At 38.5% G+C, this 27,376-nt stretch overlaps 1 protein-coding gene across 1 annotated transcript; it reads left to right on the top strand.

The window, feature by feature from the left end:
* Nucleotides 1-13,535: 13,535 nt before the first annotated feature.
* On the top strand, nucleotides 13,536-27,052 carry LOC141440168 (nose resistant to fluoxetine protein 6-like; the record flags this gene model as incomplete). Its single annotated transcript, XM_074104631.1, is given in 13 exon segments — nucleotides 13,536-13,671; nucleotides 16,548-16,706; nucleotides 17,707-17,924; nucleotides 19,009-19,217; nucleotides 19,920-20,008; nucleotides 20,588-20,769; nucleotides 21,555-21,712; nucleotides 22,301-22,469; nucleotides 22,690-22,883; nucleotides 23,132-23,279; nucleotides 23,860-24,043; nucleotides 25,727-25,869; nucleotides 26,943-27,052. Coding segments are annotated over 13 exon segments (1,997 nt in total), but the record flags the coding sequence as incomplete, so codon positions are not given.
* Between the last annotated feature and the right edge of the window lie 324 nt (nucleotides 27,053-27,376).

The following is a 27,376-nucleotide window of genomic DNA, read 5'->3' as shown; positions in this document are numbered from 1 at the left end:
GTGCATTTTAAAATAAATACACGTTCGCAGATAATGCTTTTCCACGAGGCTGCTTGTCTACGATGCATTCAATTAAAAAATAAAGATCTGCCAACAAAGTTTTATTTAAAATTAACTCTCTAAGGTAAATATTAAAGTCGTTATTTCAATGAGCTATTTTATCTTATATTTCCGTTCATTTTTGACTGAGGATTATGCACTTCAGAATATAATAGAATACAATGGCTTTGTTCGAAATGTTGGCTGTTAACGAGATCAGGACACCTCAAATAATTCCTACTATACTCCTGGTGACCATAACGCCATTTTCCTGCTGTCCTATAGTACTACCAGCGGATACTGTATGAGGGACATTACTAGTAATGGATGATGAAATAGACGCCGCCATCTTCGACGCGGTGGTCTCAAACAAGACTGAAGCAACGAACCCACTCCTCTCACCTGTCAGCAGCAGCGCAAGAGTTTGCGCTATCGATCGGTCAGATTATATCGAGCCGTCCGGAAAGGGGTAGAGAAATCGAGGGAAATCTTCAAAATGCGAGAAATAGCGAAATCAGGAACCATTAAATGCCTATTCACTCTGGATCTGTAGCTTTAATGGAACATGGACGCACCGATAATCCACTCGCGATATCGGATCGGATAGTTTGAAAACTCTCTAACCCTAAAAAACTAAAAAGATTCTCCGATACGTCACGCTGGCCAGTAATCACTCATGACTTGACAGAAACTTGGAGCAGCCTGCGCCCCAATTAAAAAGTTATTTCCCGCGTTTCAAAGAAACGTGACGCGGCCATTTTGCGTTTATTATTTCGGAGTTTCATTTTAAACTTAACTAGGAATATAGGTATTTAAATTGTAGAAACGGGTGGGGACTAAGGTTTTGAGTTTTGCTTTGACATTTGCCCTTCAGCCGCATATAAATGAAATTGTGTTTTTGGCATGTCAAAGGACGAGGAATTATCTTTAAACGAGATTTTTTTTGTAGGTATAATTACTAGATTTTAGCCTAAGCTTTTTTTTCATCACACTTGCACGTACGCAGTGTTGTAACACTATAGGCCTTAGTTCCGCTTTACGTACCAAGTATATATACTTGACGAAGGAAAATGAAGCTTTACTCAAAGATTTATTTTGCAGGACTTTGCACAACTTTTCGGCGTGGGACTCGGAGAAAAGATAAGGTGTGTTTTATTGTCACTTGGAACTAGGTTGCAGGGGTCAATCCGACAGTGGATGAATTAAACAAAGTAGTGGAACTCAAGGCAACTCAAGGAACAAAGCAAAAAAACACGTTGTTGTATGGGGACTCCCTATAAATATTTATTTTATTCTGTTTTTAGTATTTTGTTCTTATAGCGGCGTCAGAAATACATCATCTGTAATAATTTCAACTGTCTAGCTATTACGGCTCACGAGATACAGCCTGGTGACAGACAGACAGACAGATGGACAGAGTGAAGTCTAAGTAATAGGGTCTCGTTTTTTTTTACCCTTTGGGTACGAAAACCTAAAAATATTGGACACGAATTGTTTCTCTTGTAAATTACAGAGATGAAGAGTGTTACATTTTGGGAGTGGCCCGAGACCATGCCCGGCTAAAACCGTGTCGCACGGCGAGTACTTTAGCTGACTATGTCTTCATAAATGTTTTTAATTAAGAAAAGAAAAAAAATGTGTCCATACTTTTCATAAACTAACTGACGGACCAAATATAATTTTTAGGAAACTTGCCCATTATACCGGGTGTGGCCTGTAACACGGGCAAATAATTAAAACATCTAGATCATACTCGTCAAACTAAACAACAGTAGTTCAGCTACTTTAAAAAATAATTCGTTTTTGTCCCATTTGGAAATTCCCCCATTTGATCATACCTATTGACAGTCTCATGAAAACCCAAATTGAAAACATTTTGAACATTCATCTCAGCGAGCAGGCATGGACCCAAGCCACTTTACCGATAAGGAACGGCGGCTTGGGAACCCACAAAATTTCAAGTGTAGCTTTGCCGGCATTCCCTGTCTTCGATCCACAGCACGCTAGATCTCGCAGGTAGAATACTTAAAGCCCCAGCGGGTATTAACTGCGAGATTGCATGCTTGAATGAGGTCACGAATGCCTGGCTAGCTGGACCGAGTCCAAATCTACCGTCCAAACCACATAGGCAAAGGGCCTGGGCTACAATAGCCTCCATCGCCACCTTACAGACATTAATAGAATCTTCAACAAACATACAACAAACTTCAACGGGCCAGACTGTTGGCTGTGTCCAAGCCAAAATCTGGTTACGGGCTCCATGCATACCCCTCGCACAACACTGGAACTTTTATTGACCCAGACACTCTACGCATAGCTGTTGGTCTCCGGCTGGGAGTTGGGATCTGCGCATGTCACAACTGTGTTTCTTGTGGGGCTCCAATGGACCGTCTCGGCCACCATGGCCTCTCCTGCTCCTCGGGCGCCGGCCGCCTGTCCCACCATGCCGCTCTGTACACACCCTGTCGGCCTCCTACCTACCATCAACTACCAAACGTGCGAGGGCGGCGGCAGACGCCCGGGAACGCCTCAAGGTCACAAAATATAGCTGCCTCGGCGCCCAATATTATTTCTTTGCTTTCGGCGTCGAGTTGGGGTAAGGGTGCGCTGGAGCTACACAGGGAGCTCAACAATAGGTTAAGGGAGGCCACAGGCAACCCTCACGCCGGCAGCTTTCTCGCACAAAGAATCGCAATCGCAAGTTCAGTGCGAAATCGCTGCCTGCGTGATGGGCACCATGCTAAGAGACCTACCTCTCTTTTTTAATTAAGATTTAGTTTTAGTTATTTTTTCTTTTGTTATTTTGTACTACAAATTATTCAAAAAATTATCTAGGTATATTAATCAGTAAAAAAAACGTTTTTTTTTTATTTTCATTTCGCTTTAAAGTTTATTCGAAGAAGCAATGTAAAGCAAAATGTTTGATATATTTGTAGTGTGACAGGCGACGTCAGTTGGGTTCTAGGATGGCGTACATTAAATTTACGATTAAAGTTTGTTAGAAAGAAACCAAAAGTTAAGTTTTAATTTTGATGATCCAATAACCGGTGACCTATAGAACCTCTGTTTTTAATATTATCCTCGGTTCTGGGCCACACACTGTAGGAAAAAAAATTGTCGAGGCATACGTGGTATCTACAGGGTGTATGCAACATTGCAGTACCAATTTTGTTTTCGAGTCACGTCTTGCCCATCTCGTCGGAGCAAATCCTGTGGCGCCATCTCTGGCATATGACAGCGTGAAACATTTAAGGCAGCAGCTTAATTTTGTGGCATGAAGAAATTCAAGTGGCGTTCCTTGTTACATTCTAACAAGTAGGGATTTACTTCAATTTATTAAGTCGTAGACTAAAGGAACTAAACGATTTTAGTCGACCAGACTGCCCAGTGTTTAGAGAACTTGACTGTAAAGCTTGAAGTCCCGGGTTCGACCCGCGGTTGGGGCAGATTTTTTGTAATGAATGATCCGAACGTTTGTCCTCCAGTCTTGGATGTTTATGTATTTATCTGTAATAGTATGTTTATTCGGTATCTTGTACCATCTTTGCTCAATTTGGGACTAGATCCATTCATTGGTGTCAATTTTCCCATGATAGATATTTATTATTTATTACACAGCGGTCCCCCCCTCTAAAATCTAAACCGGTGGGTGGAAAATTTTGAAAAAATTCAGAATGGTAGTAAGTATATCAAACTTTGAAGAAAAACTATAACGGCTAAGTTTGCTTGGGAATTATTAGTAGTTTAAGAGTAAATAGCAGCCTAAGGTATAAAATATACCTAAACTTGGAATATTCCGTACAAAATACGAAATCCTTAGAAAAATATTGCTTATTTTTTTCTTAATGGCTACGGAACCCTATTTCGGGCGTGTCCGACACGCTCTTAGCCGGTTTTTTTATGTCACTGAATGTTGTGAGTTTGAGTTTGTGAGTTTGAAATCCTGCTTATGTTATAAATGCGAAATTTTGTAAGTATATGTGAGTGTATCTTTGTTACTCTTTCACACTAAACCGATTTATCTATTTATTTACTAGCCGTTGCCCGCGATTCCGTCCGCGTAGTTTTTGTTCATCGCTATCCCGCGGGAACTATGCAATTTTCGGGATAAAAACTATCTTATGACCTTTCCGTAACTATCTGTATACCAATTTTATCTAAATCGGTTCAGCAGTTTAGACGTGATTGAGTAACAAACATCCAAACATCTTCACAAACTTTCACATATTATCACATATTAATATTAGTAGGAAAGAATTTTATAAAAAAATATTATCTTGAAGACTTACAGTGAAGACCAAAATTTACATAAGCGATTTGACGAATTTACATGAAATTTGGTATGCATGTCGGCGGCCGATCGCAAAATCCACCAAATCACGAAATTCCTAGGCATATCGTGAAATAGCGCCATTTCATGAATTGGCTAAGGGACATCCGCCATATCGTTCAACGTTTAACGATTTGCCTAGTGGCGTTTAGGCAGATCATGAAATTCCAAGTCATATCATGAAACGCCGCCATATCGGTTCTGGAACGTCGCCGGCCGCTGCCGCGGTACGCTCGCATCGCTCGCTCGACTCCTGCGTTGTGGTCGCAATTCATACTAACCACTCCTCGCTTCGCTCGTCGTACCTAAATTTCCTTTTTTTCGTCATATCACGATGTGCCCGTTATAGAGCTAGAAATATCGACGAATGCGTTGCTCTAATCGACCTGCCGTATTGTTTCTCAGGCACATCGAGATATGCCTGGCCAACTTTTAGGCACATCAGGAAATGGCGCGATTTCATGATATGTTATGTCTAGGAATTTCGTGATCTGGCGGATTTTACGATCGGCCACCGACATTTAGATAGCTGGACATCTGGAATAACACAGGTTTATGCACAAAATTTTTGTAGGGAAACGTTCTTTTACTGACGGCTTCTATTTGTCGCCGTGAAAGAAAAATAAACCCGATAACTTTCTAATTTTTGCCAAAACATTTGCTCAAAAATCAAACAACTCGAGGTAACTTTGTCTTTCAAATGTTTCTGAGGGCACCGAACCTAAATTAGGGGGGTTAGAAGTTTTGCGTCAAATCGCAGCGTTTAAGGACCAACCTTGAATACTTTACAGACAGAGTTAAGTAAGTATATTGAAAATATGTACTTCAAGACTACTTTTTATCAGACTTCAAAAAGTAAAATGTTCTGTAGGTATACGATACGACTGAATGAAAATTAATTACAAAAAACTCAAACATTCGAGCCCGTGTTTGAACCCACGACCCTCTGCTTGAGAGGCTTTAGGTCAAATCACTACTTTGTAGCTATTTTTTGTTTTTAAAACTTACACTTCATTTTCGTGAGGAAACCTGCACAAACCTGCGAAGCGATTCAATGGTTCGTGCGAAGGTCGAAATCCGCACTGGGCCCGCATGGGAACTATGGCCCAAGCCCTCTGGTTCTTAGAGGAGGCCTGTGCCCAGCAGTGGGACGTATATAGGCTGGGATGATGATGATGATGATGATGATGATGATGATGACACTTCATTTGTAGTGCTCGTAGTTGTTCACCTGCATTAAGAGAAGTATCCCTGCCCGCCGCGCGGCCACAGTTCGTATTCGTTTGGGATATTGCTGTCTTTATCGCTCGTGACATAAGCGCTCGCAGCCGTCCCCCCCATGCCTTCCGCAACGACGTCCGTAATTTATATCGAGATAGCTGTAGGCTTTTCAAGATTTGGGCGGTTGAATTTTGGGTTTCGTTGTCCTCATATTATAAGAAAAGTATAGCACAGAAGTCAATGATATTTTACAATCAAGGTATTCATTATTTTTTCTATGCCTGTGGTTTTTTCGATTTTTGTAAAAATGCTTTATTAGTCAATAATTCTCGTGCAAAGTTGACATCTTCTTTTTGTCGACTTTTGAGCTCCTGTAATTCTGATATTACACATTTATATGAAATTCTGAAAAACCACAGACATAGATAATTACGTCTAGTCCATACTTACAAAATTTCACCTATTTCTGTTGCCTAGTTTTCAAATGAGACCGGGACTACGTTTGTATGGAGAATGGAAACTAAGAGACTTCTCTTAATATCTGCCACAGCGAAGCGCGCAAAAATATCTAACACGGCCTACCCGCCGGCCCTAGGAATAGAGTCGTATCAGAGGGGCTACTACGAAACTCGAAAATCGAATTTCGTATCGCACAGTCCCTTTCACTCGCGTATTAAATGACATAAGCGTCAGCGGGACGGCAACATACGAAGTTCGAGTTTTGCACTTCGTGGTATAGGGCCAGATAATAAACTGTTACAGATATTAGCTGTGTTGTGTCAAATGTGCTGCTGACTGTACTGTATCAAGTTTACGAATAGGTATAGTCAAGAAAAGAATATAAAAGAATAACAAACTATGAACACCGACCCAATAAACAGCAATATAATGTATTTTCAAGTTACGGTAGACAAAGGGCGCTCCAATCCACGTTAAAATTATGTAGATAGAAGGACAGGGACACTCAGGTTTTTGTTTGTGCCAAGTAATCTACATAGGCCGGTGAGAAAATATTTATCTATCCGAGTTTTTTTAGTGTGCGTTTTTATGAAGATAGGGGTAATTGTTTTAGTTGTCGAGTTCACTGTTGTTGTATTTTCTTAACTCTTAAATGGTTCCAACGGAAGACCAGCGTCGGCCGCAAGGTTGACATCATGCTGAGTTGGGACCATTTCGTGACAAAATTTATTTCCTTTTTTTTATTTGTAAAAATGTCACGAATAAATGTTTTTCTTTCTTTTCTTCCTTTCTTTCTTTCTTTCTTTCTTATTTACCGACACCGGCAAGGATAATACCGACATGGAAATACCGACCCGATATTTCGTGGACACGCCCATACAAACTGGTGTCAAACTGACAAGAGTTTCTATGGGCGTGTCACAAAATACCATGTCGGTATTGTACGTCCGGTAAATAGTGTCACCCGAAGTTAGAAGTTTATTGTTATTTCTCTACTAGTATAAAATAAAGTCGCTTCCGGTTGTTTGTCTCTCCGTTTATATGTACATTTTAAGGTCCACTCATATCTTGGCTATGTCGAGTGGGCTCTTTAACAGGAGAAAATAATCCATACTAATATTATAAATGCGAAAGTGTGTGTGTTTGTATGTTTATCCGTCTTTCACGTTGAAACGGAGCGACGGATCGACGTGATTTCTGGCATAGATGTTCATGGGCCCGAGAGTAACATAGGCTACTTTTTATCCCGGAAAAATGCAGTTTCCGAGGGAACAGCGCGTGATAACCGAATTATACGCGGGCGAAACCGCGAGCAAAAGTTAGTTAAAATATAATTAGATCGTACTCGTTAAACTGAACGACATTTGTTTAGCGATTGTTAAACATATATACTTTTTAGGGTAAAAACGGAAACCTTATTACTAAGACTTCGCTGTCCGTCCGTCCGTCCGTCTGTCACCAGGCTGTATTCATGAACCGTGATAGTCAGACAGTTGAAATTTTCACAGATTATGTACTTATTAGATACTAAAAGGGTCGTGTCATGAACACGGTTGAAAACACTGCTCTAGTTGATTTCGAAACTAAAATACATTTTTGCTATTATAAATCTAATAGGCGCTTAGATGAAAGAAAGAAGAAAGAAAGGCTTATTTTGGCTCCATAAGTACCACCTAAAACTAACACTCGAACTAGCACTAAAACTATGTTACTTGGTGACACGGCAGGATACCAAAAAGGGTCTCCACTCAGCATGTGTTGCCGCACATTATGTGCAGCAACGCTGGTTTTCTGTGGAGCCCAAACGTTAAATAAACATGTATGCATGAGCCAGTTCCTTTGCCCCAGTCAGACGGAGAAAAAATAAAAATTAAAAAATTAAAACCATAGAGAAGGGAGACGTGGCTCAAGTGGTAAGTGAAGTGTCGTGGAAGTTGGCCGTAAACACAGTACAAAAAAGGACTCCTTTTTATATTGTGTCATAAATAAAAACTGGTAGCATGGTGAACGGTTGCTACCAGCTGGTAGCATGGTGAATGGTTGTCTTGCTCTGAAGATGAGCTCTGGTTGAGTCCGCAACGCGTTAGTGTAGTATGGTGGTAGTGATGGATGAGTTTTGTGTGATTTATGTGTGTTCTTACAGGGGGGAGGTGAAGGAACTGCATGAACACACATTTTTTGCAATTTAAATCTTTTTTACTTTATATTTCAATTTAATTTTTACTTGCTGTTACTTAACAAATGATTATTACTAGGGACGATTTTAAAATACATATCTTTTTTTGACTCTTCAGTTCTGTGTACCAATGGAAAATAAATATTTCGCTCTTTGTAATCATCATCATCATCATCCCAGCCTATATACGTCCCACTGCTGGGCACAGGCCTCCTCTCAGAATAAGAGGGCTTGGGCCATAGTTCCCACGCGGGCCCAGTGCGGATTGGGAACTTCGCACGCACCATTGAATCGCTTCGCAGGTTTGTGCAGGTTTCCTCACGATGTTTTCCTTCACCGCAAAGCTCGTGGTAAATTTCAAATGTAATTCCGCACATGAATTTCGAAAAACTCAGAGGTGCGAGCCGGGGTTCGAACCCACGACCCTCTGCTTGAGAGGCGATAGGTCAAACCACTAGGCCACCACGGCACGGCTTTGTAATATTGTTTGTAAAAATAACAGTACGAAGACTCATTTCTTTAACTACCTATGTACATACATTAAATACAAAAAACTAATACGTTAGTGCAAAACCAAAGAATAATAAAAGTGAAACATTAACATACAAGGACAAAAGTTCAGGATTAGAAAAAAAAATGAAAGGTAAAACTCGCCAAACTCGTGACTTGTTTCTTAGTTAAGATAAACAAACATGTTCCCAGAACACGCTCAAGACTACGGTAGGTACATTATGTCATTGTGAGAAAATAAAATATGTAGAGAGTTGGATACATTTATGTATTAATTTAGGATTAACGATTGATAGAAATTTTAATTGGAAGTCGCAGGTAAATGACGTTTGTAAGAGGTTGAGGTCAGTGTTGGGAAAGTATATTCAACTAAAAAAGAGTATTGAGCAAAAAAACATAACAAGTTCCATATTTTTGCGCTTGCCGACTCACTGATTAGTTATGGGCTTGTTGTATATGGTCAAACATTCATTATCTACATAAAATACATCTAAAATTTACAAATAAGATTAGTTAAGTTCCTAGTACGCGAAAAAGCTAAACAAAAATGCAACAGAGATTTTACCAGTAGATAAAAAGATTAAATATATGATAGGCTTACAGCATTCCTACAGTAATGAATATAAAGTAAGTGTTAAAAATAAACATAATACTAAGAGTGTAAAAGAGGAAAGACTAGTTCAACCTAAGGATAAAAATTACTATGGTAAAAGAATGTGAAAGTTTTTAGTGCCAATAGTTTTTTTTTTTTATATATAATTAGTTTACTAAGAGTAAAACAGGTTTTAAAACTAAATTGAGGGATTCTCTTCTCGGTAACCTTGTTCACGGGGATCCAAAATAATTATGTACCTATGTGTGTGAAGGGTTCTTATATACATTATAATTTTTTTTTTGTTTGCGCACAAAGGGTTCCGAACGGTTACAGAGAATCGAACCCGATCGTTTTGAAAAATAAAACATACAATATTCCTATTTCGATATCGGTACTGAAGGTCATTAGCAATAAATGTTGCTATGAAACTATATCTAGAATGAATAAGATGCATTGTATATTATTAATTAATTTTGCTGATATGGCAATTTTGCTAATTTTGGGACCATTCCGTAACATGTAACTTTTTTAAATATTAATTTATTTTTGTTATTCCGTACTTTGTCACGAATGAACGTCTGAACGTCGGCTGATGATGATGATGATTGCTAGCCAAAAAGAGTGTAGATTTATATAAAATATAATAACCCGGATAACTCACGTCTTAAATCGAGTTTAGCTCGACATGTTTCGGGCTAATCCGTAGCCCTTCGTCTCCGGAGCAACGTGACTCAGCGGCTGCTGCAACACGCGCACCCGCTGAGTCGCGTTGCTGTGATGTCGAGCTAAACTCGATTTAAGACGTGAGTTATCCGGGGTCATTATATTTAATATGAGTGTGTCTCACGATAGTTTCATGTCCAAAAGTGTAGATTTAGATAAGTTTTATGATAGTTAAAGTATTACCCGCTATTATTTAATCCAACTAATATTATAAATGTGAAAGTTTGTGAGTGAGTGAGTGAGTGAGTGAGTGAGTGAGTATGTTTGCTACTTCTTCATGCTGAAACGGCTCGACTGATATGGACGGACCCGGATTAAAATATAGGATACTTTTTATCCCGATATTCCCACGGGATAGGGATAAAATCTCGAATCAATAACCGCTGGGCTTAGAGTCATGAAATTTGGCATGGGTGTTTTAATTTAACGTCAATGAAAACCACGATGTAATTTTAGGGAAAATCCCGGAATTTTAATTCAACTGCTGTGTCTAATGATTTACGCGTGCGAAGCCGCGGGTAAACGCTAGTAAGTAATAATAATTTTGTGAGAGCGACCGGTGGATGCAAGTAGCGAATTGTTTATTGTGGTGTTCTAAGGGGGAGGCCTTTGTTCAGTAGTGGACGTCATGATGATGATGATGATGATGATGATGATGATGAATAATATTGTAAAAGTAATAACTGAAAATTTGGAATTGTGGGTTTTTTGGCCACACCCATTTCAATTACGAAAGAGTCATAGTTTAAATAACAACTAAATTTGCGTCGAACTTTAACAATGGAATGTGAAAATGTTGTAAGCACTTCAAGGTCATCGTGTCTAGGTCACTCTAGGTTATCTATTGAAATGAAATGTTTTTAGAAAAATAAAATGAGAAATAGAAATAGAAATCATTTATTCGTGACAAGCACGACACCGTGACGACATCGTGAGAGTAGCGGAAAACCGGTGGATGCAAGTGGCGAGTTGTCGTTCATTGTCACCAAATTAGTTTTAAATATTGATTATAAATATGTATGTTAGTCTGTAAGGTATTTATTGTATGGGCCAAGTTGCCCGAAATAAATGAATTTATTATTATTATTATTATTGTGGCGTTCTTAGGGGGAGGCCTTTGTCCAGCAGTGGGGGTCTTCCGGCTGATGATGATGATGATGATGATTCGTGACAAAGTAGCTTAGCATAGCATAACAAAAGATATTAACAATTTTAAGAATGTTGTATGTCACGAAATGGTCCCAGATCAGCAAAAAATGCCGGTCTTCCCAACGGCGCTATTCTTGCTTTGGGACCATCTGCTTGTCATACATTAAAATAAAATCAATTTTGAAAAGAGAAAAAAAAGGCAAAAAAGAAAACACTAAACATTTATAACAAATGAGATTACCATGCAGGTATAGGCTATACTCCTTTACCTTTTTGTCTATAATCAGAAAAAAAAACAAAGCAAGGAATAAACATAAACAATTAACGCGGCTGCGGCGAGCGTGGTGGCCAATCCAACCTATCATTACAATTGTTTACATCTCATGTTCTGATCTGATTCCCTCAATCCGCGTAATAACAGCAATAAACTGTATTGATAACTATAGGTGCAAATAAGTGACGGAAAAACAGTTTCAGCGTGCAATTACAATGAAAACAAATACCGAAAGGGTAAAAACGGGACCCTATTACTAAGACTTCGTTGTCCGACCGTCTGTCACCGGGCTGTATCACATGAACCGTGATAGCTAGGCAGGGCCGGCAACGCGCCTGTGATACTCGTGTTGATAGGTGTCCATTGCGGCGGTGATTGCTTCCCATCACGTGACCCGCATGCCCCCTTATATAAAAAACGGGCCAAAAGCGTGTAGGACACGCCCAAAACAAGGTTCCGTAGCCATTACGAAAAAAATAAGTAATATTTTTCTAAGAATTACGTACTTTATACAGATCAGAGTTTAGGCAGATCATGAAATTCCAAGTCATATCGGTTTAGGAACTTCGCCGGCCGCTGCCGCGGCACGCTCGCTTCGCTCGCTCGAATCGTGCGTTCTGGTCACAATTCATACTAACCACTCCTCGCTTCGCTCGTCGTACCTAAATTTTTCTTTTTTTTCCGCATATCACGATGTACCCGGTATAGAGCTAGGAATATCTACGAATGCGTTGCTCTAATCGATCTGCCGTATTGTATATCAGGCACAACGTGATATGCCTGGCCACCTTTTAGGAATATCATGAAATGGCGCCATTTTACGATATGCCTTGGAATTTCGTGATCTGGCGAGCAACCTCAAGCCGCTTCCAACCGAAGCAACGTGAGGCATATGTTCAACAGTGGACGTCCTACGGCTGAGATGATGATGATGATAGTAGTAGTAGGTAACTTTTTTTTACTCGACTGGATGGAAAACGAGATCACCACCACCTATACGTAAACAGGGGTATTGCAGATGCGTTGCCAACCTAGAGGCCTAAGATGGTATACCTCAAGTGCCAGTAATTTCACCGGCTGTCTCACTCTCCACGCCGAAACACAACAGTGCAGCACTACTGCGTCACTGCAGGATTAGCGAGCAAGATGGTGGTAGCAATCCGGGCGGACCTTGCACAAGTAACTTTTAATCACTCCCATTCCCTGTGAACAATGAGTTAATAGGCGGTATCATTGCCAGGTTTTTTTTTACTTTGCCAGTTCTATTACTTTGTTTAGCGTGATAGTAAACAATCACTCATAATTGTAACTCAATTTTTTAGGGTTCCGGAGGTAAAATGTCAAAAACGGATTCCTTATAGTTTCGCCATGTCTGTCTGTCTGTCTGTCTGTCCGTCCGTCCGCGGCTTTTCCCTGAGGACTATCAATGCTAGAAAGCTGTAATTTTGCACGGCTATATATGTGAATTATGCTGACAAAATGGTACAAAAAAAAATTTTTTTTTTTTAGGTTACCTCCCATAGACGTAAAGTGGGGGTGATTTTTTTTTCTCATCCAACCCTATAGTGTGGGGTATCATTGGATAGGTCTTTTAAAACCACTTTGGGGTTGCTAAAACGATTTTTCGATTCAGGGATGTGTTTGCGAAATATTCAACTTTAAAGTGCAAATTTTCATTAAAATCGAGCGTCCCTCCCCCCTTCTAAAATCTAAACCGGTAAGTGGAAAAATTTGAAGAAATTCAGAATGGAAGTAAGTATATCAAACTTTCAAGTAAAACTATAACGGTTAAGTTTTATTGAGCATTATTAGTAGGTAGTTTAAGAGTAAATAGCAGCCTAAGATATAAAATATACCTAAACTTGGAATATTCCTTACAAAATACGAAATCCTTAGAAAAATATTACTCACTCTTTTCGAAATGGCCACGGAACCCTATTTCGGGCGTGTCCGACACGCTCTTGGCCGGTTTTTCTAGCTTGAGCTCGTGACGTTCATTGTCAGACGACCCATTAACTCATGCTCATTACGGTCTTCATTGTCAAAGGACAGTGTTTTATTTGAATTAACAGACCGAGAACAATCAATCTAGAAGCTATAGTTTTCATTCCCAGCATCCGCGTCGCGCGCGCCGCTTATTAATTAAAGATCAATTTTTAAAATGTTGTTACATGCAGTGGTTTTATTTATCATTGGTAAGTTTTCATTTATGTGCAGGTAGTCTTTTTGATTATAAAGAGAATCGAACCAATTATAAAGTAGATAACAAGAAAATTTCAAAATTGTTGTTTTAATTTTTTGTATGTAAGCACCTAGCTACTTTTTCTGTGAACTAAAATAATTTCCTTGCTCACCCGCGACCTTACGATAGCTAAGCTTATGCAAAATATGCGTGTTCATGCAGTTCCTCCACCTCCACACTGTAAGAACACACACAAATCACACAAACTCATCTATCACCACCACCACACTACACTGACGCGTTTCGAACTCAACCAGAGCTCATCTTCAGAGTGACACAACCGTACACCATGCTACATGTGTGATTTGTGTGTGTTCTTACAGTGTGGAGGTGGAGGAACTGCATGAACACGCATATTTTGCATAAGCTTAGCTACCGTAAGGTCGCGGGTGAGCAAGGAAATTATTTTACTTCATTGATATGGACCTCCGCAAAGTAACGCCTGATACAATAAATTACTTTTTCTGTTTTTTTTTTTGTTTCTGTTTTCGATGTAAATAAGCAAAAAATAAAGTCGCACAGCAAAACTAATAACAACTAAAAAAAAACTATTTAGAAATAAAGGAACCATGACCGATATCGTTTTATTATTTTATTATGTACTAGGTAGCGCCCCGCCCCGGCTCGGTACGGGTACAATTTTTGAAATAACCCTCCTTTGGACTGTCGGATAATTAAAAAAAAACCCGACTGCCTTAAAAAACTCAGTCGGGTTTTATGATTTTTGTAATTTAATGTTTTATTTTACTATTTTTTGATATTTCTGTGAAAATGGCAGATTAAGGGGCTGTTTCACCATCCATTTATTAGTGTTAACTGGCGGTTAGGTGTGATGCCGCTTCTATTTGTTTTAAATGAACTTAAATAATTTCCTTGCTCACCCGCGACTTTCACTTTCTTCACTTTTAAGGTCGCGGGTGAGCAAGGAAATTATTTTAGTTCATTGATATCGACCTCCGCAAAGTAACGCCTGATTCAATAAATTATCTATTTGTTTTGTTCGAATAGACGGAGACGGCGTCACATTTAACCGTCAGTTAACACTAATCAATGTATGGTGAAACAGCCCCTTAATGTATTATAACCCATATTTAAAATGGACTAATTAGTAGCTTTCATTTGATACCCATATTGTTACAAAACAGTTTTTTTATACCTCCGCCATATTTTTTTGCAGATGCCATATTTAAATATTATACACCCTATGTCAATCCGACAGTCACTCCTTCAGGCAGTCGGGTAAAAAAGGTCTTAAAGGCACTTCACCCACATTTTTCCGCTCCTTTTCCTAAAATCTATACCTGCCTGAATCCGGGGCACGTCGACGTAGATTAAATAATAACTGTATCGCATTATTTTATTGGATTGATAATTTTAAATTCGCAATATCGCCCTGTATGGCGGGTAGCCATATTTTTATTCAGTTGTTTTCTTAGCGTCTTGCTTTTGCTGAGCTGTGAAGTGTTTGGACACAAAATAATTTAATTTGTTGCATTTTTTCCTCGCAATGTGATGAAAATCATTGTGTGTATCACGGGCCGTAAGGGGATTACAAACTCGGGTCATTAATAGACCCTCGTTAGTAATCCCCTTCTTACGACGCTTAATGCACAATGTACTATTGAATGGAATATCCAATTTGAATAATTCAAAAAGTAATCTACTCTACAGGTATTGAAACAGTTTTGAATACTAAATAATTTATAATGATAACAATGGATAACATGGTCTAATTTTGGTCGGCATTTCTATAAATTTTTAAAACGTAAAAAAGTAGTTATAGTGACTTAACTACAATAGTTGGACATAATATGGTATTGCAAAGTTGTTAATAGGATATTGATATTTTCTTTATTATCGTAGAACATTTTTTTGTTCTATCATCATTAGTTTCCGCAGCGCATGCGATGAAAGATATTTTATGGCAACTTTTTCTACACTTTGAGTTACATTATTGAAGTTTTAGTACGGAACCCTATTTTTTTCTGCTAATAAATATAGCCTAAGACACTTTGGAATAATTTTGCATTCTTATGATTAAAGAAATGTTTAAAATCGGTCTAGTAGTTTTTGATTTTATTCGTAAAAAACATCCAAAAATCCAAATCTTTCCTGTTTATATTGTATTTAACGCTAGATTTTTGGCTGGATATTTAACTGCGTAGAAATGTATGCCCTTGACTGTAGGAATATTACAAATCACAGTTAAAATTTTCTTAGAGGCACAGAATACTGGGCTGCAGATTCGTGCCCATAAAGTAAAAATTTCGTAGATCTGCAGTAAAAAGGGGAAACTACGCTTCATTATGAATTTGACACTAATGCGATCTTTATCTACTGCCTATAGCGTTGAAAGTGATTAAATATCGTCGAGAATATTAATTTATGTGAAGACTTGAATTTGAGATAGTGGTTGACCTATGGCCTCTCAAGCAGAGGATTGTGGGTTCAAACCCCGGCTCGCACTTCTGAGTTTTTCGAAATTCATGTGCGGAATTACATTTTAATTTACCACGAGCTTTACGATAAATGAAAAACATCGCGAGGAAACCTGCACAAACCTGCGAAGCAATTCAACGGTGTGTGTGAAGTTCCCAATCCGCACTGGGCCCGCGTGGGAACTACTGCCCAAGCCCACCGCCGCCATCACCGTGGTCCATGAAACATAATGCCAAGGTTACCACACAATACTTCTTACGTAAGAAAAATAAAAATGCTTATTACACGAAAAGCTAAAAACATTTTTTTTATTTACTTTTTGTTAGAAAACGTTTGCGCAACAAAATCTAAGATATTTTAAAAATAAAAAGTTCTTTTTGCTTTTTGCAGGTACCGCTTTTGCTAAAGATAATGGTGGAATACCACAAGTGGATAACGTCATTGACAACCTGTCAAGTCAGCAATGGGACGCCGATGAAATTAGCTGTCGAGATAAAATATTTAATGTATTAAATAATGTCAAGAACTCTACACTGTGGGCTACTTGGAGTAAGTATTACTTAAAAAAAAATAGTAAAATATATTTTTTTTTCCATTGTTTATTGACTTATTGCGACAAGGTACTTATTGCAATAAAGTAAGAAAAAGCAAAAGCAAGGCAAGGTATTGTAAAAATAGAATATTTTCTTCTCTGTTCGGGCATACTGCTATTATTTGTACCTACCGTTACTGCTATAATCGGCACGAAGCCTGTACTTAATTGGCTCTCTGTATCTTTTTTAATCATAAGCTGTTGGTTCTCCAGAATAAATTAATGAATTAATAAAATAGATTCAAAATAATTAAGCCAAATAAACATAAACATTCGCCAACTTTTCTTCCCCAACGTTGTCTATTCTTTGACGGGTGTGGCTTACCCATTACTGCCACTTCAACATGCAATCGCATATTCTTCAACCTATGTCGGTGACTAGTTTTAAGGATTCCATCGCGCAAAGAAACTCCGAGCATTGCGTGACTCTGGGTTTCATTACATCACATTAACAACCCGCAGTTATCAAAAGTAAAAAGTCCAATAGTCATAGAGTCTTGCAGGACAAAGTTTCATTTTCTCAAACATGACATGAAATATTGACGTTGTGTTACAAAGAATAGGCTGAGGAGTATCGCGCTGCAGACGCTGCGGCTCGGTTGCCGGCGCACGGTCACTCTAGCGGCCTGCAAAGAGATTTCATACAACTTTGCAGTTCGCTGGCCGGCAAAGCGACCGTCTTTTGTTTGAACGCGTGCTCTCCGGTACCTCCACCAGCCACAGCAGCACTGCCCTTGTCCGCCGCCAGCAGCCAGCGCGACACGCGTCCAAGACTAGCGGCCCACCATGCTTGATTTTTTGTTTTTTTATTATATTTCATGTCATGTTTGAGAAAAGCACTATGCAGCCGGAACGTAGGGTTTCGTTAGGGTCTATATCTGCTTGGCCAGCAACCCCCTACTTCCCGGCCACTACAGTAATGTACTATTTCTTCCGTAACCTAATCAATGTTTTTAGTCTGGGACTCCAATGCAAAATCTCCATATGGCACATTTGTTGGCGCTCGTTTCCACCTCGGTAATTACGACCAATGTCTACGGCCGCCCTGGCTCTCCAAGCATCCTGAACTGAGGACTCAGTACTGCCTCGCTGACGTAGAGATGAGTCAGAATCCTGCCAACAAGAACTGGAATCTGCCTGGTCCTTATGCAAGAGCTGAAGAGTACTACGTAGAAGTAATTACTCTCGATTATCCTCCTAACACCCAAGACAATTTTTTGATGTATGAACATCAAACTTTATGTCATTTATGATAGAGTATGATGTTCAAATTACAATAAGTCCTTTATAAAGGACTCTGGGCGTTAGGAGGTTAACAATCCCTATATAGGGTGTCTCTGACCATGAAACTTTAAATTCAAGGTTCGATTCTGCTCACAAAACTAAATTGACAGCACATTGATAAATTTTTATCTAGGAGATGTCAAATAAATGTCAAAAAATATTTAAAGGCCCCTGTACCAAGAGACAGCGATAACACCGCCGTGTCCGAGACGACGTGACGTCAAATATATCTACATATACACCTTCGATGTATATGTCAGCGGCCGACCGTAAAATCTGCCAGATCATGAAATTCCTAGGCATATCATGAAACGCCGCCATTTCATGATTTGGCCAGTTTAGGCAGATCATGTAACGCCGCCATATCGGTTCTGGCACTTCGCCGGCCGCTTCGCTTCGCTCGCTCGGTTCGTGCGTTATGATCACAATTGATACTAACCACTCCTCGCTTCGCTCGTCGTACCTAAATTTTTCTATTTTTCGGCATATTATGATGTGCCCGGTATAGAGCTAGGAATATCGACGAATGCGTTGCTCTTATCTATCTACCGTATTGTTTCTCAGGCACATCGAGATATGCCTGGCCAACTTTTAAGCATAATATCATGAAATGGCGCCATTTCACGATATGCCTAGGAATTTCATGATCTGGCGGATTTTACGATCGGCCACCGACATATCGTCACTAGGTACTTTAAAGAAAACTCGTACCTCAAATAGATAATTTTTCTGAGTGAACTTTATGAACATTACATCAAGGTTCAATTTTGTTGACATATTGATTTTAGATACGAGATTTTTTCAAAGCAGTGACAATATACATATTAATTTTGACGCTATGTCTGTATATACATATTTTTGCATTTGACTGTTTATGTTTTGATAGGTCATTCATTATAGAGTACGCCAGTTCATTAATAATAACATCATCCCTATTGTGCAACCTTCAACTTTCTCATGTTGTCCATATTTCAGGGTGGTACGCCTACTGGACGCAGTTTTTCCTTAATGTCTTACGGAGTCTGTCTACCTGTGGGATGCCAGACTAAATCGACAGTAAAATACGTGAGAGCATTGCTTAGTGGCCAGCATTTGCAAGCAGCTTGGGATGCTGATGTGAACATCCAGAATTGTGAAGAGGCGGGGGCACCAATTGTGCGTCCGATGGGATATTATGTGTACATGTAAGTTTACCTTGTGCAGTCTTTCTGTTTTACTAACACCATCTTACTAGCTTACATTTGAAGATGTGAGACGGTTCTTGGCTAGATGGAGCCACGATCTGCGCAAGGGTGATAAAAGATTGTGAGAAATTAAGCTTAAGCCTTATCATCATCATTGCATCAGCCGTAGGACGTCTACTGTTCGACATAGGCCTCCCCCATAGTGATCTAGTTACTTCGGTTGGAAGCTGCTTGCATCCACCGTGAACCTGTGGCTTTAACCAGATCTTTCATCTGTCTCATTAGTGGACGTCCTACGCTAAACCGATCTTCAATCTATCTATTCGTGGGAAAATTAATGACACACATCCCGTCGTTGTCGGGTATTTTTTACCCATTCTCGTTTTAAGCATCCGTTCTTGCCAAGCTCCACACCCAAACTGACCTTTTAAATTAACTGTCTACTTTAAGGCACCTAAAAAAATGAGTTGCTCAAAGACAAAAAAAAAATAACTACAGGTGTACAGGTAGGTATCATGTGACATTTTTTCCCCAGTAGCGGCTGCAGCTGGTTTTATTTACTTAATTTTAGTTTTTTAATTTTATATGAAATGTTTTATAGAAGATGGCGGCGTGTAGACGGCAAAAATCCATTGCTGCCGAGGGGTTAATAGTGCAGTACCCGTACCTGCTTGAGTAGTATAGAACACGTTTTGTTTTCAGGTACACGTTTGCGGCATTAGCGTTGATCGCATTGGCTTCTACATACTACATAAGTGAATATCCAGACAGAGCTGAATCCGATACCTTTGGTATGTTAAGCTGAGTTTAGACTTTCGAGAAAAATCGTGCCAGTTGCATTACGGCACTCGATTGACCACTACAAACTCGTTGGCTTTACGGCCTGGCAATGTAATGCAACTTGCAAGTCTAAACTCTGCTTTATAATGACTTACCCTAGTAGACATCCTTCTCTGGGAAGCCCCTGTTATTTTATGCGACATAATATCTTTAATGCTGTCTTTATTTAATCGAACAAAATAAACAGAAATGACATCATCATCATCATCATCATTCTACCTACCTGTCGCGTAGACAACAGGAAAAGCGTTGGTGCTTGTCTACTCTAGTTTCTGGTTAACCGGAAGAGATCCCTTTATGGGATAAATACGCCTTTTTACATCTTAATATCCTGTTTTCTTGTAATTTTATGTACAGTCAGCTGCAGAGAAAGGGTACCCCCCCTGTAACGGCGGTATCCATACTTACTGTACATTATATTATCCTATTGTACAGAGAGAGTTTTATAATACAATACAATATTTCACACAAACTGAGATTAGGGGTTGCTGTTATTACATAAATATAATATAAATATTAATAATTTTCAGTAAATCACGTGGTCAAATCGTTCTGTCTCCGTCGCAATTGGAAGTTGGTGGTCAAGGAAGACAAGGAGCCACTGCCTTGCCTGCATGGCATCAAATTTTTGACTGCTACCATGATTGTACTGCTCCATGTCGCTCTCTATACTAACAAGATGTCAGTCACCAATGGCACTGATGTTGAAAAAGTAATGTTCTTATTTTGGGATCCCCTTCAATCGCATTTTTTTTTTACTATTATAATAAGCAGCTAATAAACATTATGTTCGTTTTTAAAGAATATAAAAGTCTATCTCGAATAATTATTGGAGTAAACACGGCATTAACTTATTATATATAAGAACACTTCTAACAAACCACATTTTTAATTTTCATTCAATTTTAATGGAATAATCGAGAAAAACTAAGAACGATGCAACGCTTTTTCCAATAGCCACGGAAGAACTGGGTCCGTCTTATTCTAAAACCGGTATTATTTAGAGATCTTGTACAGTCTAACAAATTGAATCATGACCCAGCGTGGAACCTTCGTGCTATTAATGTCATGTTGACATCTCATATTTTTGTCAAGAAAATCATAGTGAAAGGTTCCACCCTGATGATTCAATTTGTTCGACTATACCCCAAATAAGTGGTCTATCAATTTTTAAAGAAATTCCTATCAAATGAATATGTCGCTAAAGTAGAACTTTCAAGTTGACATACACGTCTATTGGCATTATTGTTTTATGACATGCAAACGATTATCAACTTTAGTGTGGTAGACCACATATTATTATTTGGCTGATGGTACATCAAACAGAAATTAAGAACATTGTCATCTGTCTATTTCTATATCTGCCAGCACAGCTATTCTATCTAGCTCCCTAGACGTAGTATCTATGAGCGGTGGTGCTTGCTTACCATCTGGTGGCCGATCCACTCATTTGCCACACTACCTACTTCATAACAGTATGTGTTTTGTAATTTTCAGATATCCGAGAGCTTAAATGCTGGTATGTCTATTCACTCGGATTTGTTCGTCGATTCATTTTTTGCAGTAGCGGCTCTTCTCTTAGGAAAAACTCTTTCCACAATGGATATAACAAAACCTCATAATTTACTGAAAAACATCGCGAAGCGGTATATAAGGTAATCCATTATGAAAATTATAATGTGAAAGTAACTCTGTCTATTATCTTTTCAATCTTTGCAGACGGAGGTTCAGTAGTTTCAGAGATTATCTCTTACACACAAAAGAACACACGGAGTGGGCAAGTACCTAATCGAGATTCGGGTAGTGAATAAAACTATATTTTTGAAAATTAACAAAAGTCCACTATTGTAACTAACATAAAACCAAAAGAGACTGCACTTTAAACTAGTTTGCTAATATTTGCTAGTTTGTGAAACAAAAGGTTGATTTTCTTTTATTTTCTCATTTGAAACATCAGGAAAAACAAGAAAACCGACGATTCCCGAACACAATTCTTTTCAACACAAATATGTTTACAGTCACCTTTCTTTTGGATGTGTCACGATCAAATCGAGGACGTTCTGAAGAAAGGTTGGCTCATAAGTATTCTAAACGGACGTGCATGCATGAAAAGATTGATGAATGTCAAGGAGGCCAGAATTGTTTGCCAGAGTCGTAACAATTGGAAGGACGTAGTCTCTGCCTACCCCGTTGGGAGAGAGGCCTGATTTTATGTAATGTTTATTAAGCAAGTGGTTTTTCAGACTGTTCGGGTTGTTCGTAGTGATAGTCTTCTACGTAGCTCACGTGTTTCTCCAGAAAGACAATGGCCCCTTATACCATCAGCTGGCGGGGAGGGAACAGGAATATTGTCAGCGAAATTGGTGGTTATCCCTTCTGATGGTCGGGAACTACATTAATACTGATACCATGGTTCGTACTACTCACAGTAGCCTTCCCGTATTGTATTTATTCCTAGATAATTCGTCATATTTCGAATTGGTCATATTGCAAATTCGTCTCGTAAATAGAGTAGACCTGACTCACTGATTCGGCCCAGCCTACACCTTTGGATCTAGAAAGCTGCTTTTTAGAAATTTGTAAAAAATATTGAAACTTAACAATCAAATAACTCGTAGTATATTTTTTCCAGTGTTACACTAGCACCTGGTACATCCCCTGTGATTTCCACTTCTACGTCATTACCTTAGTCCTTCTGTATATTTACCGGAAAAATCCCAAGCTTGGGAAAATTGCCACCGCTATTGTGGTATTCCTGGGATTTGTGGGACCAGCTATCAACAATTATTTGTACGATTTGCCTGCACTTATTTTCTTAAATATAGGGTAAGTTACTTGGAAATTTATTGATTAAAAAAAACCTATCATTATTTGTATTGTTGATTAGGTCATCTGTAATGGTAAGTTTTTTTTTGCTTTCGAAAACACAGCGTTCTTTAAAATAAATAAATATCGTGGGACAATGTACACCAATTGAGTTAGTCCCAAACTAAGCCAAGCGTGTGTGTAGTTACTGGACAATGAATATACATAAGCCCATATGAAGATAATATCTAATTTTGATTACTTTTCAGACTGGGTAATGATTTAAGAGTTAACAAAAACTTTACAAAGGGATATATTCACACTCACATTAGAATGGGTCCTTATATTGCGGGACTGCTGGTTGGCTATCTGATGTCTCAGTACAAGCCAGCTGATTATAAGAAAATTTTGTCCAAAGTAAGTATAAAGTCTTTCGCTGTAACAAAGCCTTAACTAAATTAAAGGACAAACTGGCTAAGCGTGAATTGGATATAATAAGTTGACGAACTGTAAGAAATGATATTGCTGAGGTTGCACAGTCAAAAAATATAACTTCTTAAATTACCTTTAACATTTTGTACAAAAACCAAGGATAATAAAGGCTATAGGATACATCCTGATAATTATAGAATTTTGAAGTATTGGCATAAAGAAGGACCTCACAACACAAGTAAAGTAAAACAATATAGGTACCTGTAAAAATGATTTTGTTTCTCATTTAAATATTTTTACTGGCTTTTGAATTTGTAGACATCTACAGTGCGCAAGAAAAACATATCGCTGGGTTGGTATCTTATTTCTAATTTTGTTGTTAATTTAGCGTCTCCTTTAACTTTGGTTGTACAGCTCATGTACATAAATCTTACTCTGGCTAAACTGAGATTTTCATATAAGATCTACAACTACTACAATTTTGTATTGCTGACTTGAAAATCTCTATATACTCGTATTTATGTGTTTTCTAATAATGCTTTATTTTATTATGAACACTTTTCAGACTACGTCCTTCCTCGGCTTCCTTGCTGGCTTGTCTTTGATCATGGCCGTCTTTGCCGCTGGTAGCTTATGCTACCAGTACCGCGTCTACGGTGTTCTTTCTGGCGTGTTCAGGGTACTTCACAGGACTATCTATGCCATTGGTGTCCTCTGTGTCATTGTCTTTTGCACTTATGGTGATGTTCGTAAGTATATTCTTATTGACTTATCAAAATATCACATGCTAGTTTAAAATTAAGGTAACTATTTTTTTTTTTATTAATACCTATGAGAGATATGAAATCGAGCATGCAGGTCATCTGATATGAAATGATCACCACCCCGTTTAACAACTCAAGGAGAGTCATTGGTCTGTTGCCGGCCTTTAAATAAAGTATAATCCCTTTTCTTTTAAGCCCCGATGCATAGTTGTCTGGAAATACTGCTTCGGATGGTGTCTTTCGTTTTTTATTATAAACTAGATTTTTTTATAATTCAGCTGATAGAAAGCCACTGCTAGACTGGACATAGGCGAAAGAGTATCTTTGTGTCATTCTTCGAGGGGAGCCTCAAAGAAGGACAAAATGACTAGTCCTACGCGATCATTTATATCAATTTTATCTTCTTCCAACTCACTACTCTCTTGACTCAAATATTGTGATCGTGTTTCTGAATATTCATTTCTGTGAAATACTCGCAAAGAATGAAGTATATAAGACTTGCTGGCAGTAAATGCCGCGATCGGCAGGGACGTAGGACGTCCACCAACGTGGTAGACGAATGACCTTGATAATGCTACGGGTCCAACCGAAGCAACTGAAAGTCTATGGGGAAGCCTATGTCCAACAGTGGACATTCAACGGCTGGTATGATGATGATGATGATGATGATGAAGTGGCAAGTTTTCGTTTATAATAATGACATTCTGAAGAGGCCTTTGTACAACAGTGGACTTCTGCCGGCTGACGATGCTGACAACAGCATTGTAAAGTCGCCATCAGATTGATATTTCGGAGCGGCCAATCAAAAATATCGAAACATGAACTCTAATTCCTTAACAACTTAACCATAAAAATTTCATTTTGAATACAAGCTTTTGCTGACTGTACTTTTGGTTGACTGTACTTGCATTGTCACCCAAACTACATTTGCATACCAAATTTCAAGTCGATGCTATTAACCGTTGAAGAGTTCCGTCCTGCGGAGACGATCAAAATCAAAGTCAAAATATCTTTATTCAATTTAGGCTATAACAAGCACTTATGAATGTCAAAAAATCTATCACCAGTTCGGAAAAACCTCTGTTGAGAAGAATCCGGCAAGAAACTCAACGAAGTATATTTTTTTAAACAGATTTACAATATCATGGAAGAGATCCCTTTTTAGGGATAAGCTCACCTTTGTTCTGTTCTCTGTGTATTTGTATTTTTATTTTTATGTGCTATAAAGAGTTTACATACGTACATACATTATTAAATGATACCTATAGATACATCACAACTTAATTTTTAACACAGTAGGTTCCTACTTTATAAATGCGAAAGTTTGTGTGTGTGTATGTTTGTTACTCCTTCACACTAAAACGGCTGGACGCATTTGGATGACATTTGGAACGTAGATAGCTGGACGTCTGGAATAACACACACGATATTCCCACGGTATAGGGATAAAATCTCAAAATAACAACCGCTGGGTTTAGAGTCATGAAATTTTGTACAGTTGTTCTTAACAGAACCCCAATGATGACCACGCTATAAATTTTGGGATTCCCAGGGGAATTTCGTAAAATCCCGGAATTTCAATTGTAACTAACAGATCGAATAGTTTACGCGTGCTAAGCCGCGTCTAAACTCTAGTACATACATAACTATTAATCTTCGGTTTTTCAGCCCTCATCAACAACTTCCTCAGCTGGGCGCCCTTTAAAGCCCTCAGCCGCCTCTCTTTCGGCATTTATGTTATCCATCCAGTGCTGCTGTTTAGAATCAAAATGGCCGCCAGGGGACATTTAAGATATCATCTACCTGATTTTGTAAGTTTTTTTTTAGCCGACAAGCATTCATCTCTGTTAGATACTTACATTTCATAGTTTGTTCAGAGTTTCTGTAGCTCAATGGTTTAATAACTGCATATAGGTACATTGTATACATCTAATACCTTTACACGAGCAATACTTGTATACGATACCTTGGGGCTCAAAGGGCTTCCGCCCAGAGCACAAAAAACAACTTTTCAGGACAAGCAAAAACTGGAAAAAATAAATAAAAAATATATATAGTTTTGTTGTTTCTAATGTTACATAAAAGACTTCTTTTGACGAAGAGCTTAGAATTTCTTGTAGTTTTTGTTAATATACTCCAATTGGATGCGAACTGTATGGTTACAGAGATACGTGCGCTCGCCCTGGTGAAAACACAAGAATTGAATCAGACGTACTTTAAGACCTTAGTAAACTTTTGGTTCACAAGGGTGTAAATCACATTATCACAAATTTTGCTTTCAATGGGTCGTATAGGAAAGTTCAACTTCTTCTTATGGCAATAAATGAGGCCGTTTCGAAGAGTAAAAAAAAATCGTATTATTCCATACTTTTGATTATATTTGGCTGCGATCTTAAGAAATCAAAATAAACGGTAAAATATTTGGTGGTCGTAAACGACACTTGAATAAGTTACAGCTTTTACGCCGTATATCTTAAATTTTTTCGAGGCAATAAAGGGAGTGGCGAAATATGGGTCGCTTTAATACCAATGTTTATTAACATACTTTATATTTACTGCCTTGATGATAATAAAAAGTAATTTTTTTGTTCTTTATATCCCAAATTTGGAAATAATTGTGTTTAGGGACTAAAACAACACAGGTCGTATAGGACATTTTCGAACTACTACATACTATATTGCTTAAAGCCGTTGTTATTAATATAATAAGCTACAAAAATCATTAGAAAACTAAGGAATTCAGATCGAAGGTCATTGGGGCATGGGATCACCTTAACCTATATCATCTTTTGTACCATGTATTAAGCAGAGTAAATTACTTTGACTATGACTTCAACCTGTAGTCCTGTTCATAAATTTTTTTAACATTACCATCTTGAAACAGCTCGTGGAATCCTTCGGCACGGTGGTCGTCTCTCTGATGGCGAGCTTGGCGGTGTGGCTGCTGGTGGAAGCACCACTCGTCAACTTTACCACCCGGTACCTCGACACCAGGTATGTCAATTAAAATTGAACCGCCAGGAAAACGGAAAAGCAAAAAATCTGAGTCCTTTTGGCTCTTCGGGTCTTCTCCTATTTATGTTTTTACTGTGTTTTTGTTGTGATGTAGTGTGTTTTTATTGTCAATAAATGTTGTGAGTTTGAGTTTTAAATCACCACCGGTGCCGTCGCCGACGGTGCTGGCTGATAATCAACGCTGTGACGTTCTTAACGTCTCAGCATTATGCTGAGCCAGTGTCCGATTCACATCCGCAATGACACATACCATCTTACTACCTATCTATACTTCCTACTTAATAATATTGTTGTGTCTTGTTT

The sequence above is a fragment of the Choristoneura fumiferana genome, chromosome 22, assembly GCF_025370935.1.
Source record: "Choristoneura fumiferana chromosome 22, NRCan_CFum_1, whole genome shotgun sequence".
Lineage (NCBI taxonomy): Eukaryota > Metazoa > Arthropoda > Insecta > Lepidoptera > Tortricidae > Choristoneura > Choristoneura fumiferana.
This window is presented reverse-complemented; position numbering and strand designations above follow the sequence as displayed.